The sequence below is a fragment of the Suricata suricatta genome, chromosome 7 (genome assembly GCF_006229205.1).
Source record: "Suricata suricatta isolate VVHF042 chromosome 7, meerkat_22Aug2017_6uvM2_HiC, whole genome shotgun sequence".
NCBI lineage: Eukaryota > Metazoa > Chordata > Mammalia > Carnivora > Herpestidae > Suricata > Suricata suricatta.
In genome coordinates this window covers 11,583,291-11,596,062 of record NC_043706.1, presented here as the reverse complement: position 1 = coordinate 11,596,062, position 12,772 = coordinate 11,583,291, and the positions used below count along the sequence as shown (strand labels likewise).

At 46.6% G+C, this 12,772-nt stretch overlaps 1 protein-coding gene across 2 annotated transcripts in view; it reads right to left on the bottom strand.

Annotated features, from left to right (window-relative positions):
* Positions 1-4,743: 4,743 nt before the first annotated feature.
* Positions 4,744-12,772, bottom strand: part of NUP153 (nucleoporin 153) — an 84,002-nt gene continuing 75,973 nt past the window's right edge. For both annotated transcript variants that reach the window (XM_029945659.1, XM_029945660.1), the window contains 4 exons: positions 12,373-12,729; positions 11,209-11,481; positions 6,583-6,757; positions 4,744-6,140 (listed from right to left, as the gene is read on the bottom strand). In XM_029945659.1, coding sequence (XP_029801519.1) covers positions 6,056-6,140; positions 6,583-6,757; positions 11,209-11,481; positions 12,373-12,729 — 890 coding nt within the window. In that variant the 3' untranslated portion in view covers positions 4,744-6,055. The remainder of the gene's footprint in view (positions 6,141-6,582; positions 6,758-11,208; positions 11,482-12,372; positions 12,730-12,772) is intronic.

The window sequence follows — 12,772 nt, the reverse complement described above, 5'->3', positions numbered from 1 at the left end:
TTCATGTACAAGTGTTTTTAGTGCCCTAAATCAAACTACAAATATTGGGGGGGGGGATTACTCACCAGATTGTTGCATATTTACTGTAAAACAATATTCCCAGTATGTGTGCGGCATGAAGAAAGTGTTAGTGGTTTTCAGTGTTCTAATAGAACTTCTATTTCTATACAGGATATTTACATACTAGCTAGTTTCCTTTTATATTTTATATAGTTCTGTGACTTTTGAAACCTCAAGGAGTTGAATAATCTTAGTATTTCATGATAAAATACTAGTAGTCTATTAAATATTAGCAATTTTCTCATTATGAACTACTCTCTCTAAAACAAAAACAGGTATTTCCAGACATTTTTCTGAGTTCTTTAGGCCAAAACCTCGCTTTGGGTCTGCCAGGGATGGTGTTTTGAGGGAAATGTTAAGTAACACTGTGTGTGTTGCCGGTTTAATTTATTCTTCTACTGAAGTGAAGCTTAGTGTTGTGAGTGTGCGCGTGTTTTGTTCGGTGGCCCTGTTCGCTGTGTGAAATACACCTGGAAAAGTTTACTTTTTAGGCATTTTCTCCAACCCTGATGTTATTTTCCAAAAAAACACTAAACTCTGTTGGACACTTCATAATTAGATTGCTTACAAGATCAATCTTGACTTTTGGGGGGTTTTTTTTTGGTCTTTGATAGCAAATGAAAGACAGTGGGATTATCACTATATCAGTGTTTAAAGTGGGTTTTTCTTTGACTTTGAAACTGAAAATACTCACATTTGATGTCTATGGAAACCTTAACTGTGTCCTTATTAATACCTTATAAAATTTCATAAACCCTATTTTTCAAAATAATTTTATATTAAATTCCCCAATACAGAAAGCCTATCTGTTAAGTGTGTCAAAGTACTCAACGGACCATTCAGCTGTAGCCCCTGGGAAGATACTTAGCTCAATGGCCCCTCACGGGAAATGTTCCAGAAACTTACCACTCATCAGCAGTGTATACGGAGATACACTGTCTCGGCCGCTGACGGGGAAGGCAAGCTGAAGTGTCCTTCAGCCATGTAGCTCTGGAATGGAGCCTTCCAGTTATCTGAGAGGAAACTATAAAGGTCACCATCTAGGCTGTTTTAATTTATATAGTCAAACGAAAGGAAGGAAGACGCCCAGTTCAACTTCTTAAAATATTGCACATTTGCTGTATCCAACTTATTCAGAAGGCTGTCTGTGGAGGTTCATTTAAGTCCATCTTCAAGTTACAAAGCCCTAGAAAATGAAAGTATTGGCCTTTACAACAAAATGTAAGGCTGTTTCTGTATTTGGAACTCAGCACACAGGAAGAGAGATTTTGATGCCCATTTCAGTGGGGTGGGGGGGAAATCACAAAAAGCAATGGGGAAGGAGGGAGAGGTTTTTTCCTTCAGGTTGGGGAGTGGGGGGGGGGAACCTCCCATCTTTTCAAAAACACTTTTCTATTTAATATACTTCATTACTAGAAATACTGATTTTCTGCGTCAGAGCATGTCTCATGCTGAAACTAGCCTAAAAAGGCAAAAAGAAAGTTGTTTCTATGGTATAAACATTATTCACTTTTACAAGATAAGTAATAAGGGGCAAAAGTTAAAGGCAAGCGGAGTGAGAACACTGTCGCAGTGACCGCCCTAACGAGACCACAGAGCCGGCGGTGGGCTCGGCGGCTCCCACACAAGCTGGCTAGGGGGGCCGGGGCCCCGCAGGACGAGTGTGACGTGTTGTGTTCACACTGGCCCGAGGTGAGTACACACGAGGATGGCCCTTTACACTCCTCTGTGACCATAAAAATAAAGCCAATGCTGTTTTGGATAGAAAACCTTTAAGTATTGCCCAACTGGTGCTTTCATGGCCCTGGTTCAGAAGTCACTTCCACATTTATTTACCTTCCGATTTTACCCAAATAGTTAAGACTAACAACAACAACAACACACATTTGAGGGCCCCTTTGTCTAAATTATAAAAATAAGGCTTTTAGTGTTCATGGTTTCAGAGGACAGTAAAAGTTTTAGCTGCATTATAAGGACTTGTTTGGGTGTTTCACTTATGCATAAGTGTTTCCAGTGTTTTCGTTCTACACTTCTCCCTGTGAAGAGAGGCTGCCGGGCCTCGGGAAGAATATGCCGACAGCAGTGTTCCTGAAATCTGACCCGGGTCGTTTCCTTTACCTGCCATTTCCCAGCCTCCATACCAGAGGCCAAAGTCTTTACAAGTGCTTGCCTGGGTGACGTTTCTCCTCCCAAACTGTATTTTCTTGCAGTTCATTCTAATAGGGCTTGACCCGCGAACAGTATCTGATGGCCTGCCTATAAATAAAATTCAGCAATCTATTTTTAATAATTTGTATGCCACCAATTTGTATTCTTTGTCTCAATAAATACTTGATCACCGATGCTTTTGTTTTCTGTTAATTTGAGATTTGCTCTAGAATTTCCTGCTTAAGGAGACCTTGCTCAGCTTTTCTAGCTTTCTCTGCCTTCACGAGAATTGCAGTCAGCTAGAGTGCTTTCCAAAACCAGTCTCCCAGAAAGCCATGCCCCCTTAGCAAGTCACTCAAAAGTTACCCATAGATGACTAAGTTTCATGTTAAACTAATCCTATCCTTTCCTTAAATTGGTTAATCATCCCAAGCAATTATTCAGTATATTAAGGACCCATTTTACACAGGAAGAACTAGAAGTTCAAAGTCTCATTGCTGGTAAATGACCACACTGGGCAATTTAAACCTAGTTCTGGGGCGCCTGGGTGGCTCAGTCAGTGAAGTGTCCAACTTAGGCTCAGGTCATGATCTCACAGTTTGTGGGTTTGAGCCCCACATCGGGCTCTGTGCTGACAGCTCAGAGCCTGGAGCGTAGTTCTGATTCTGTGTCTCCCTCTCTCTCTGCCCCTCCCCTGCTCGCAAGCTCTCTGGCTCTCAATAAAAAGCAACAAAACCTAGTTCTGCTCTTTCAAGCATTTCCTGTTGTAACACATCTAGAGGAGGACAGGATACAAAATAGGTCCTCCGGAAGAACAAAGCTAAAGAACCTACACACAGCTGCACACCGGCGCGAACTACGTTCTGGAACTGCAGTGGACTTCTAGGATAAGCTCTACAAGCAATCCCGCCCCCCGTATTATTAGCAAATTTAGCCGGTGTGTGTCGCTAGAGCCGCTATCCCCCCATTTTCTCCTTCTTACTATACCAAATGTGCCAGTGTCCATTAAACCTACCGGCTAACCTTTGTACAGTTTTCAGTGAGTTTCAAAGTTTAAGTAGACTCTGGAAACAAGTCATGGGGATGAAAAGGACAACACAGCAATACAGTCAGTTCTACTGTAATAACAGATGGTGACAAACGGTGACTGCCCTGAACTCTGTGCGCACTGACTAACGTACAGACTTCCTGAGTCATGTACACCTGACACGGATATGGCATGCCAACAATAGTTGAAAAATAAAACCCCTTAAAAATAAACTTAGTAACTAATTAGGATTATTTGAAATTACAGTATTACGCTAAATTACCTGGTTACAGATTCTTAAAATTAGTCCAACACTTCAGAAACCTGGGTGGCTCAGTCAGTTGAGCATCTGACTTCGGCTCAGGTCATGATCTCACGGTTTGTGAGTTCGAGCTCCACATCGGCTCTCAGCTTCAGATCCTCTGTCCCCGTGCGCACGCGCACGCTCAAAAATAAACATTAAAATAATAATAAAATCAGTCCAACACCTTAATTAAAATCCTAATTACATAAACAATTACAGGAAAGAATTTATAACAAATATTAGAAGACATTTTCCAATTGTTTAAATTACACTTCTTAACGCCCCAAATCCTGACTCCCTCAGAAGCACGCCGCTTGGAAGGTGGCGGGCCCGGACCTCCTGCACTGGGGCCTCCCAGCATGAGAAGGGGGTTTTCTTCCTGTGCTATTTCCCCTTCTTCGGACAACCCGCCCTCAACCCTCACTTGCGCTTGCGCGTGGAGCACGAAAGGAACCGTGCCCGAGCCAGCCCCGCCAGGGACCTCGCCAGCGGGGAGGGCCAGGCTCAAGGCCGAGCTGCTCTCCCCCGCGCAGCCCGAGAGGGACCGCAGTCGAGAGGGAAGGTACAAGTGCCACGTCCTGAATCCAGCTCTACCGACCTCAGTTCGGGTGTGCCTACACCGCCTTAAGTCTGCTTTTCCATCCCTTAATATTTCTAGCATGTTTCTTAGGAAAATCTCTCCCACAGTAGAAAGCGTCGTGTTCCCATTCATATGAGCCCAAAGGCCAGTAATGAATGCGCCTGCAATTTAGTTTGGAATCAACATCTCAGCATTCAGACCAGATTTCCAGTCTTCATCACCATTTGCCCCCAGACAGGCCCATGTCAAATGTGTATTACTAATAAAAGTGACAATTATAAAATGTCTACACCAAAACCAGCATCTGATGATGGCCTAAGAGGTTGTCAATACGAAAAATCTCTTTCCAAAATTGGGAACACATATAAAAAAGCTCATAAACATTTTTAAGTTCTGAATTTGGACTATGTACTCAAATTAAGTATAAAATTAGCAAATGCGATCCCAACAGCTCTTTGACCACAGAAGAGACCTAGTTAGGAAGGAAAAAAAAGATATCCACTAACATAATCCACAAGAATTCCACACAAAAAGAAGCCCTCAAGTTTTTGGAGGCTGCCTGTCTCCAAGAGCTCAATGAACACTGTCTAGTCACCTCTCAAGGAAGATACAAATACAAAGAGAAATGGTTACGTGTTTATTTTCAACTTTTAAAAAGGTATGTCAATTTATATGCAAAGTAGGCGTGATCCCTAGCACCAGACAAAAAGCAGGGTACCTTCTACATGTTTTTCGTTCAGACACTTCCCCCTTCGCTTAGGAGATGTCCAAAGCACTTAAATGTATTCTTTGGAATTTCTCTGACTGACCACAGCAAACCTTTAAAAAAAGGTTCCCTTCCGTTAACACTGGTACCTTCATTATAAGTTAACACTAGAACAAAAACTATTTCATAATTTTTTTATTGATGGCATTTATCCCATGGTTTAACATGTTAATTATACTGTAATAAACATGGCTTTAATATTAAACTTTTCCTTATTATCCAAAGTCACCACAGTCCATTTCAGTAAATATAAAAATATATGCTTAATACTTTGTACAATACTGGTTTTTGGTCCAAACAAAACTGGATCAGAAAAGCCAATAAATTCACTTTAAGAATCCCCAATTTTTTTTTAAAGATTTCCAAATGGATTTAGGCAACTTTGAATAATGGGATTTACATAATAAAATCTGAGACAAGACTAAACAAAGAACGAACGAATTTTCCTAACACAAAATTAAAATTTCAAGTTCACAGATTTGTTATGCCAAAAAGGTACAGAAACAAAATTGTATTTACACAAGTTTCATAATAAAATAATGAAAAAGGCAAGACAGGTGATAGGAGGATGAAAATACAGAAATAGCAGAGAATTATGAAACGGAGAACGAACTAGCTCTAAGAAGTCCTAGCACGGACCATCCTCTCACCAGGCTTCCTCTATCAGCAAAGCTCAGTGCACAAGACACCCGACCCACTCACTTCACACACACGCCAGCACGGAGTCGGCATAGAAATCATTCACTTCAACACTCTAATCTATACAGGAGTCCTCCGAACTAACGACGTCAGCGCGCTCCCGCAACGCAGACCCACGCACGGCCACGCACGGCCACGCACGCGGCGGCGCGGACGCAGAGGTTCTATACAAGCCATTCGCGGAGCAGCCCTACCCCTGGGCCCCGCCGGCCTAGCCAGGCCAGGGGCTCATGTGCCGGGCGCAGATTTTGCTGAAGAATCAGTCACCAATCGAGCTATTATTTGCTTTAAAAAGGGAGTGGGCGAGGTGAGGGCGGGGCGTCTGTGGAGAAAGAAAACAAGGAGGAAAACCCCAAAATTAAAGAAGTCTTGAGGCGGATGGACGTCAATAACCCAGCACACAGTACGATCCCGGATCTGAAAAGCAGGGCACCGGCTGCTGTGCAAGTGTGTACAACACCGAAGTGACCTTTATTTCCTGCGCCTGACAGCAGTCTTTATCTTGCGACCGGGAAGTGAAGTTCCAGAAGAAGAGAACATATGTTTCCCGTTCGATCTGTGAAAAACAAACACTCCATTATGCGACAGGGTGCTCAGAGGAAGCCCGAGTCCCGCTGCTCCTCCAGGCCGCCCGGACCGGCTGGGGACGCCGGCAAACACGCTTCCGGTTCTCACACTCATGCACTGGCGCACATCCACGCACACGCAGAGGTATATGCGCACACAGGCACACGCACTCTCTCACACACACGCTGGTGCACACAGGCGCACACTTGCACACGGGCAGGCGCACACAGGTGCATGTACAAGCACACACTGGCACACGCACAGGCGCGCACACACGCACTGGCACACAGGCAGGCACACACATGCACACTGGCGCATACACAGGCACACACGCACAGACACGCTGGTGCACGGGTAGGCACACACATGCACAGGCACACACTCGCACACGCACTGGCGCACACTAGCGCCGGCAGGCCAGGCCCGCTTACCCCATGGTGAAGGCCGGGGCGGGCTGGCTGAACGCAAAGCCCCCGGAGCCCGAGGGCTGGGCCGCGGCCCCAGGCGCGCCGGTGTTGGTATTTGCACCGAATGTGAACACTCCCGACGGGTTGTTGTTCGTGAAGTTGAAATTCGTGGTGCTGCTGCCGAACTGGAAAACGGCCGCTGCAACAGAAAAAAGCAAAAAAATACCATTAAGGTCAAAAAGCTGATTTTTCTAGTAAGGACTCCGCCCTCACCGTGCAGGAGGGGCGCGGGGTCCAGCCTTCCGGTGGCTTAGTGCGAGGAAAAGTCAGAAGGAAGCATTTTCTCCACGGATGCGCGACATACTCACACATCGCCTGACAAGTGACCCGGCTTCCCCCGTAACCAAGCAGGAAAGGGTGGAAGAGACTTCTGGATAAAGACCGTGGAATCAACATTTGGCGCTAATTCACCACTTCACAAACGATGCTAAAATAACAGTAAAGGGGTTTTTACAAGGATGAGGGAGAAGAGACCTCGACGCCAAACAGCGGCCCCAGGACTGCGGGGAGCCAGGGCTGCAGTCCCCCGCGGAGCCCGCCTGGGGGGCCGGGGCGGCTACAACACGGAAGCCGGGGATGGGCCGTGTGACGGCAGGTGCCCAGACGCACGCCCCGCCCCAGCACAACCAGGGGCCTCCAGCCCAGCAAGGCTCCGGAGGAGTCTCTGGCTGGGGCGGGCATCACACAGGAAGGCAAGGACGTCCCACGGGCACCAGGAGGAGCAGAGGGAAGGCTGGGAGCCGCAGCCCTGCCCCACCCCCGCCCCCAGAACCCGGGCCACCAGGAGTACAGGTGCCCTCCAGGCAGGAAACTGCGAACAAGCTTCTCCGGGGATTCCAGAAGGGCCAGGTCTTCCCAAGTAAACCCGCCAGGCAGATAAACCTATGAGGAAACTCAAGATCTACAAGCCTATCCAAGCACAAAGAATTACAAGTGGTACTTACATGCCCTATACTCATTAAACTTCGAGTTGAATGGGAAAAGATATTTGCATGTCTGTATCTGATGTATCTGATAAGGAGCAGACATCCAGAATATGTAAAGAACTTCCACAACTCAACAGTCAAAAAACCCACAAATAACCCGATTTAAAAATGGACAAAAAAGGGGCATCTAGGTGGCTCAAATAAACATTTACAAAAATGGACAAAAACATGAGCAGATATCTCCAAAGGTGACACATAAATAGCCAGCAGGTAAACAAAAAGATACTCGCTCAACATCACTCATCATCAGGAAAATGCAAATCAAAACCACAGTGAGGTATCACCTTACACCTGTTAGGATGGCTGTACTCATCAAAAAAAACAAGAAACACACCAAGAGACAAGGCTGGTGAGCCTGTGAAGAAAAGGAAGCCCGCGCCCCGGTGGAGCCTCCCTGGGAAAGTGTGGAGGTGCCTCAAGAAATTAAAAATAGAAATACCATATGACCCGGCAATCCCATTCTGGGTATTTATCCAAAAGATTTGAAATCAGAATCTTGAAGAGATATTTGGACGCTGGGGTTCACTGCGGCCAAGATGTAGAACCCCCCCACAGGCCCATGGACAGCTGAGTAGAGGGAAATAATGCACATTACATACAATGGCTATTCATCCTTAAAAAAAAAAAAGAAAATCTCACAATATGCACAAACATGACAGACTCTAGAGGACATCACCCTAAGTGAAATTAGGCAGTCACAGAACAAGTTCTGCCAGGTTTCATTTACATGAGGGATCCGAAAACCAAAGTAGAAGCAGAGAGACGGGAGTAGCGGTCGGGGGAGGGGGCAGGAGAGAGCTGGTGGGGGTGGGGCAGGGTGCTCCTCAAGGGAAGTCACGTTCCAGTTGTGCAAGATGAGAAAGTGCTAGCAATTAGCGCCACACTGTGTCCACAGGTAACAACACGGAGCTGTCCACTTAAACTGCTGAAAGGGCGGGTGTCACGTTAATTATCCTTTTGCTACAATTTACAACAAACGACCGTGTGTACAGCCAAGAAGCACCAGACATCTGAGGAGAGTGTTTCATAAGAAACACCCAAACCAGAACAATAAAAGAGAAAAGCACTTTGGAGAACCCCAGCGGGAGGGAGACACACGCACCTCATTGCAGCGTCGGGAGATCCAGAGGGGCCGATTCCGGAACAGAAACAGAAGGATATAAAAGAAGGCACCCACAGAACAAAAAAGAACACTTGAAATTAAAAAGTAATACTGGCAGAAGTAAAAATCTTGACAGGAGGAGGAATAAAAGATGAACGAAAGGAATCTTCCCAGAAAGTGCAGAAAGGATAAAAAGGAAAGAGCAGAAGTTAAAGAAGAGTGAGGCACAAGCACAAAAATCTCCAAAGAAATCATTCAAGACAAAATTCCCAAGAATGGAAGTTCACAAAAGGACAGACTAAATTCCTTACACAATCAATGGTGCAAATGCATCAGACCAAGGAAGAGCTTCTTGCTAAGTCAGAACACTGGAGGCACAAGGAAAGATTCTAATCAGATTCCAGAAAGAAGAAATGGGTCAAAAAGCAAAGACAAGGTCTCAAAATTTTCTTCTCTGAGGAGTTCAGAAATCACTGGAAGATCTGCTCTATTAAAACAAACAAGAAGACAATCATCCAGCAAAGAGATTCCTTTAAAAAACTTTGAGAGGAAGGATTCCAGAATCTCCAAGAGAATGGTAAAAAGAGATGCCAAGACCAGAGGTCAACAGTGGGCCTAGAAAGCCTGGTGGGAGGAGCAGGTTAGAAGATTCTGTAAAAAGTTTTCTTTCAGATTCTAAATAACGCAACCAACGTACATGAAAACACTGAGAAGTGATCTACAGGAACGGGAGAAGAGCTAAAGTCGTAAAAAGTCGTAACTACTGAGGTACGAAGACATTATGCACACAGACACGGATCACTCGTGCTGGAGAAAACCACACCCACCACAGAACGGAGAGCGCGGTACATACCACGCGGCGTCCGCACACTCGAGCCGCTGCTCTGAGCACACAGTGGTCCCCACGTCAGGAGGACGGAAGGAAGCGTCACCTGTGGGAAGGGAAGCTAACCACTGCGATGCCACATAGTAAAAAGAATCGATCAATGCCGACTAAAATGATTAACACATGTCACAAAAGTTTTGCCTGTACTAACTGACCAAGTATTAATATCCAAAATGTATTAAAAATTCCTGCAAAAAACCAGAAAAGAAAAATGGCCACCAAGAAAAGAAAAAAGAACCCTTATAAAAAATTCACAAAAAATGAAATCAACGGGAGTCCAAATCTGACAATCCTCATACTAGACAGCAGGACGTGAACGGGCACAGTCCACCGGGCTAAGTCTGTGTTATGTCCTGAAGCAGAAGACAGGCACACACGCCTCGGCGTTCAGGGCCCCGCTCCCCAGTACGCACCCTCGAGAAATACACACGTGCGGCCCCCAGCGTGGGCACAAGGACAGGCAGAGCTGCATGTCCTCACGGCTAAATAGAGCAGGATATGGATACATCACGGTGTGTTCATACATGGATTTACTCTACAGCAGCGAAAATGAACAAACTACATGTAGTAACACGGATGTGTTTCACAAGCAAAAGCAAAAGACACAAGAACCGGAAGACTGAATACAGTGAGATTCCATTTATATACAGTTAAAATAAAGCAAAACGGTATCTTCTAGAGATTCACGTATCAGTAGTTCACTTTAAATAAAACCCGAGGGGTGCCTGGGTGGCTCAGTCGGTTAAGCCTCCGGCTTCGGCTCAGGTCAGATCTCACGTTCCTGGGTTCGAGCCCCGCGTCAGGCTCTGTGCTGACGGCTAGCTCAGAGCCTGGAGCCTGCGTCCCGTCCTGTGTCTCCTTCTCTCTGTGCCCCTCCCCCTGTCATGCTCTGTCTCTCTCTGTATCAAAAATAAATAAAACATTAAAAAAAAATTTTAAATAAAACCTGAAAAGTGATGATCATAAAAGCCAGGACACATCAGAGCAAGGAAAGAGGGGTGCAATCAAAAAGGGGGGCTGGAGGGGCTCCTGGGGGGTGGGCGACACCAGCGATTGCTACGACATCACACTGTTGGTTGGTGGTTCACGCTTCTCTACGTGACGTTATATTTCACAGTGAGAACAATGCACATCGTGCAGTTCGGAGGAAACACATCCAGTACCATGCGATGAGCCGGACTGTAAACAATGCGCTTGTGTGCACAGTGCCGGTCAGGGGCTGTGAGACAGCCGGGCTGTCTGGTCTGAGGAGGACGCTGCGCTGGGGGCGAAACACGTCCCACAAGGAGGCCTAGAAAATCCTGCAGGAATCTAGGCTGCAGGGCTCCCAAATTCAGATGGGGAGAAATGGGACTGAACGATGCCCATCTACATCAAAGAGTAAGAAATAACTACACTGTAATCACATACATGAATACCTTCAAGCGCTTAACTATAGGAAAAGTTGAGAATGGTGTTTATATTATAAAGTCCAAACATACACTTTTTTCTGTTCCGCCAAGTAGGAGACATTTAAAAAACAAGACCTATGCACGGCTTCAAAATTCAAACACTCTTGTCAGAAACCACACCGCACGCAGGCCCAGATGCAAACTCCGTGACCAGCACGCACTTACTGGTACTGGGAGCTGCTGCAGAGCCAAACGCAGACTGACTCGGCTGTTGTCCAAACGCAGGAGGCTGGCTGCTGCTCGGCGCCGGCCCGAAGGGAGCCGGCGTGGGCTGAGAGCCAGCAGAGAACAAGGCTGCGGAAGACGACAGGGCTCCGAAGCCCGAGGGGGCGGGCTGGCTGGCACCTTGACTTTGTCCAAATGTTGGGGTCTGGTTGACACCAAATGCTGGACTGGCAGATGGTGCTGAAGGTCCAGTGCCGAATGCGAAGGAGGGTCCTAGAGGCCCAGAGAAACACTCACGTCACCGAACAGCTACAGCCACATCAAGTTTGAGAAATGTCTAAAAACTCAGCAGCACATTTCAAGCTTCTTTCAGACACTTATCTTGCTGAACAAGTCCCATCAGGGCAATTTTTGATTAATAATTAAGAATACAATTTTATCATTTTGTAAAACCATACAGAACTCACACAAACCAAAACTATTAGCCAAGAGCCCCCACCCCACAGCCAAGTTATTTTTAGGTAAAGGAATCCGCTGAAGGCGACACCTGATCCTCACCAGACCTACAAGGCACTGCACAAATCAGCTGATGCCGTCATCACGCATACACTACGTAATGTGGACGAGCGTCTGACGAAATAGTCCCCAGTGTCTGCTTACGTAACAACCTAGCACTGCAAGAAGAACCCTTGGAGAAATTAAATATTACACTCTCGCTGAGATCAAAACATCTCCTCCCGGGGCGCCTGGGTGGCTCAGTCGGTTGGGCGTCCAACTTCAGCTCAGGTCATGATCTGACCGTCCGTGAGTTTGAGCCCCATGTCCAGCTCTGAGCTGTCAGCTCAGAGCCTGGAACCTGCATTGGGTTCCGTGCCTCCCTCTCTCTCTCTGCCCCTTCCCTGCTCACACTCTGTTGCTCTCAAAATATAAATAAACATTTAAAAAAAATTTTTTTAATAAATAAACTGGATTAAAAAAAAAACTCCTTCCCCAGAGTTAGTTCTACTAAACAATGCAAAACGCACGGATTCCACGCAGTGAACGGTTACAGCCTGCTGGGCGCAGGTGACCCAACGGCTCCGTGCCAACTGCACAGAGCAGACAGGATTGAGCAGACAGGAGTAAACAGTCCAACTACAACAGGTTTTTCTTTTGTAAATGTACCTGTGGAGCCGGACGTGGTGGTGGCTCCAAAACTGAAACCGGAGGCTGCAGGGTTACTGCCGCCGGCCCCTGGACCGAAGACGAAGGGGGTGACCGCCGTGCCCGTGCTGGCCGTGGCGGCAGGCTTGCTGTCCTGAGCAAACAGCGGAGCCTGAGAAGTGCTGGGCTCCGCCGCGCTCCCGAAGGCGGCGCCGCTCGCAGGGCTGCTGGCCTGTCCGAACACGAAGGTGGCCATGGGCGCGCTGGAGGCCGTGGTGGAACCCCCGAATATGCCGCCGGCGGCCGAAGTTGCCGGGGCACTTGAATTAGAAGAATTGTTGTTCAAGAAATTAAACACTGGCTTTGCTGCACCTTGGTCTGTGAGAGAGAAATGAAGATGCAAACACAAATCTTTAAGAAC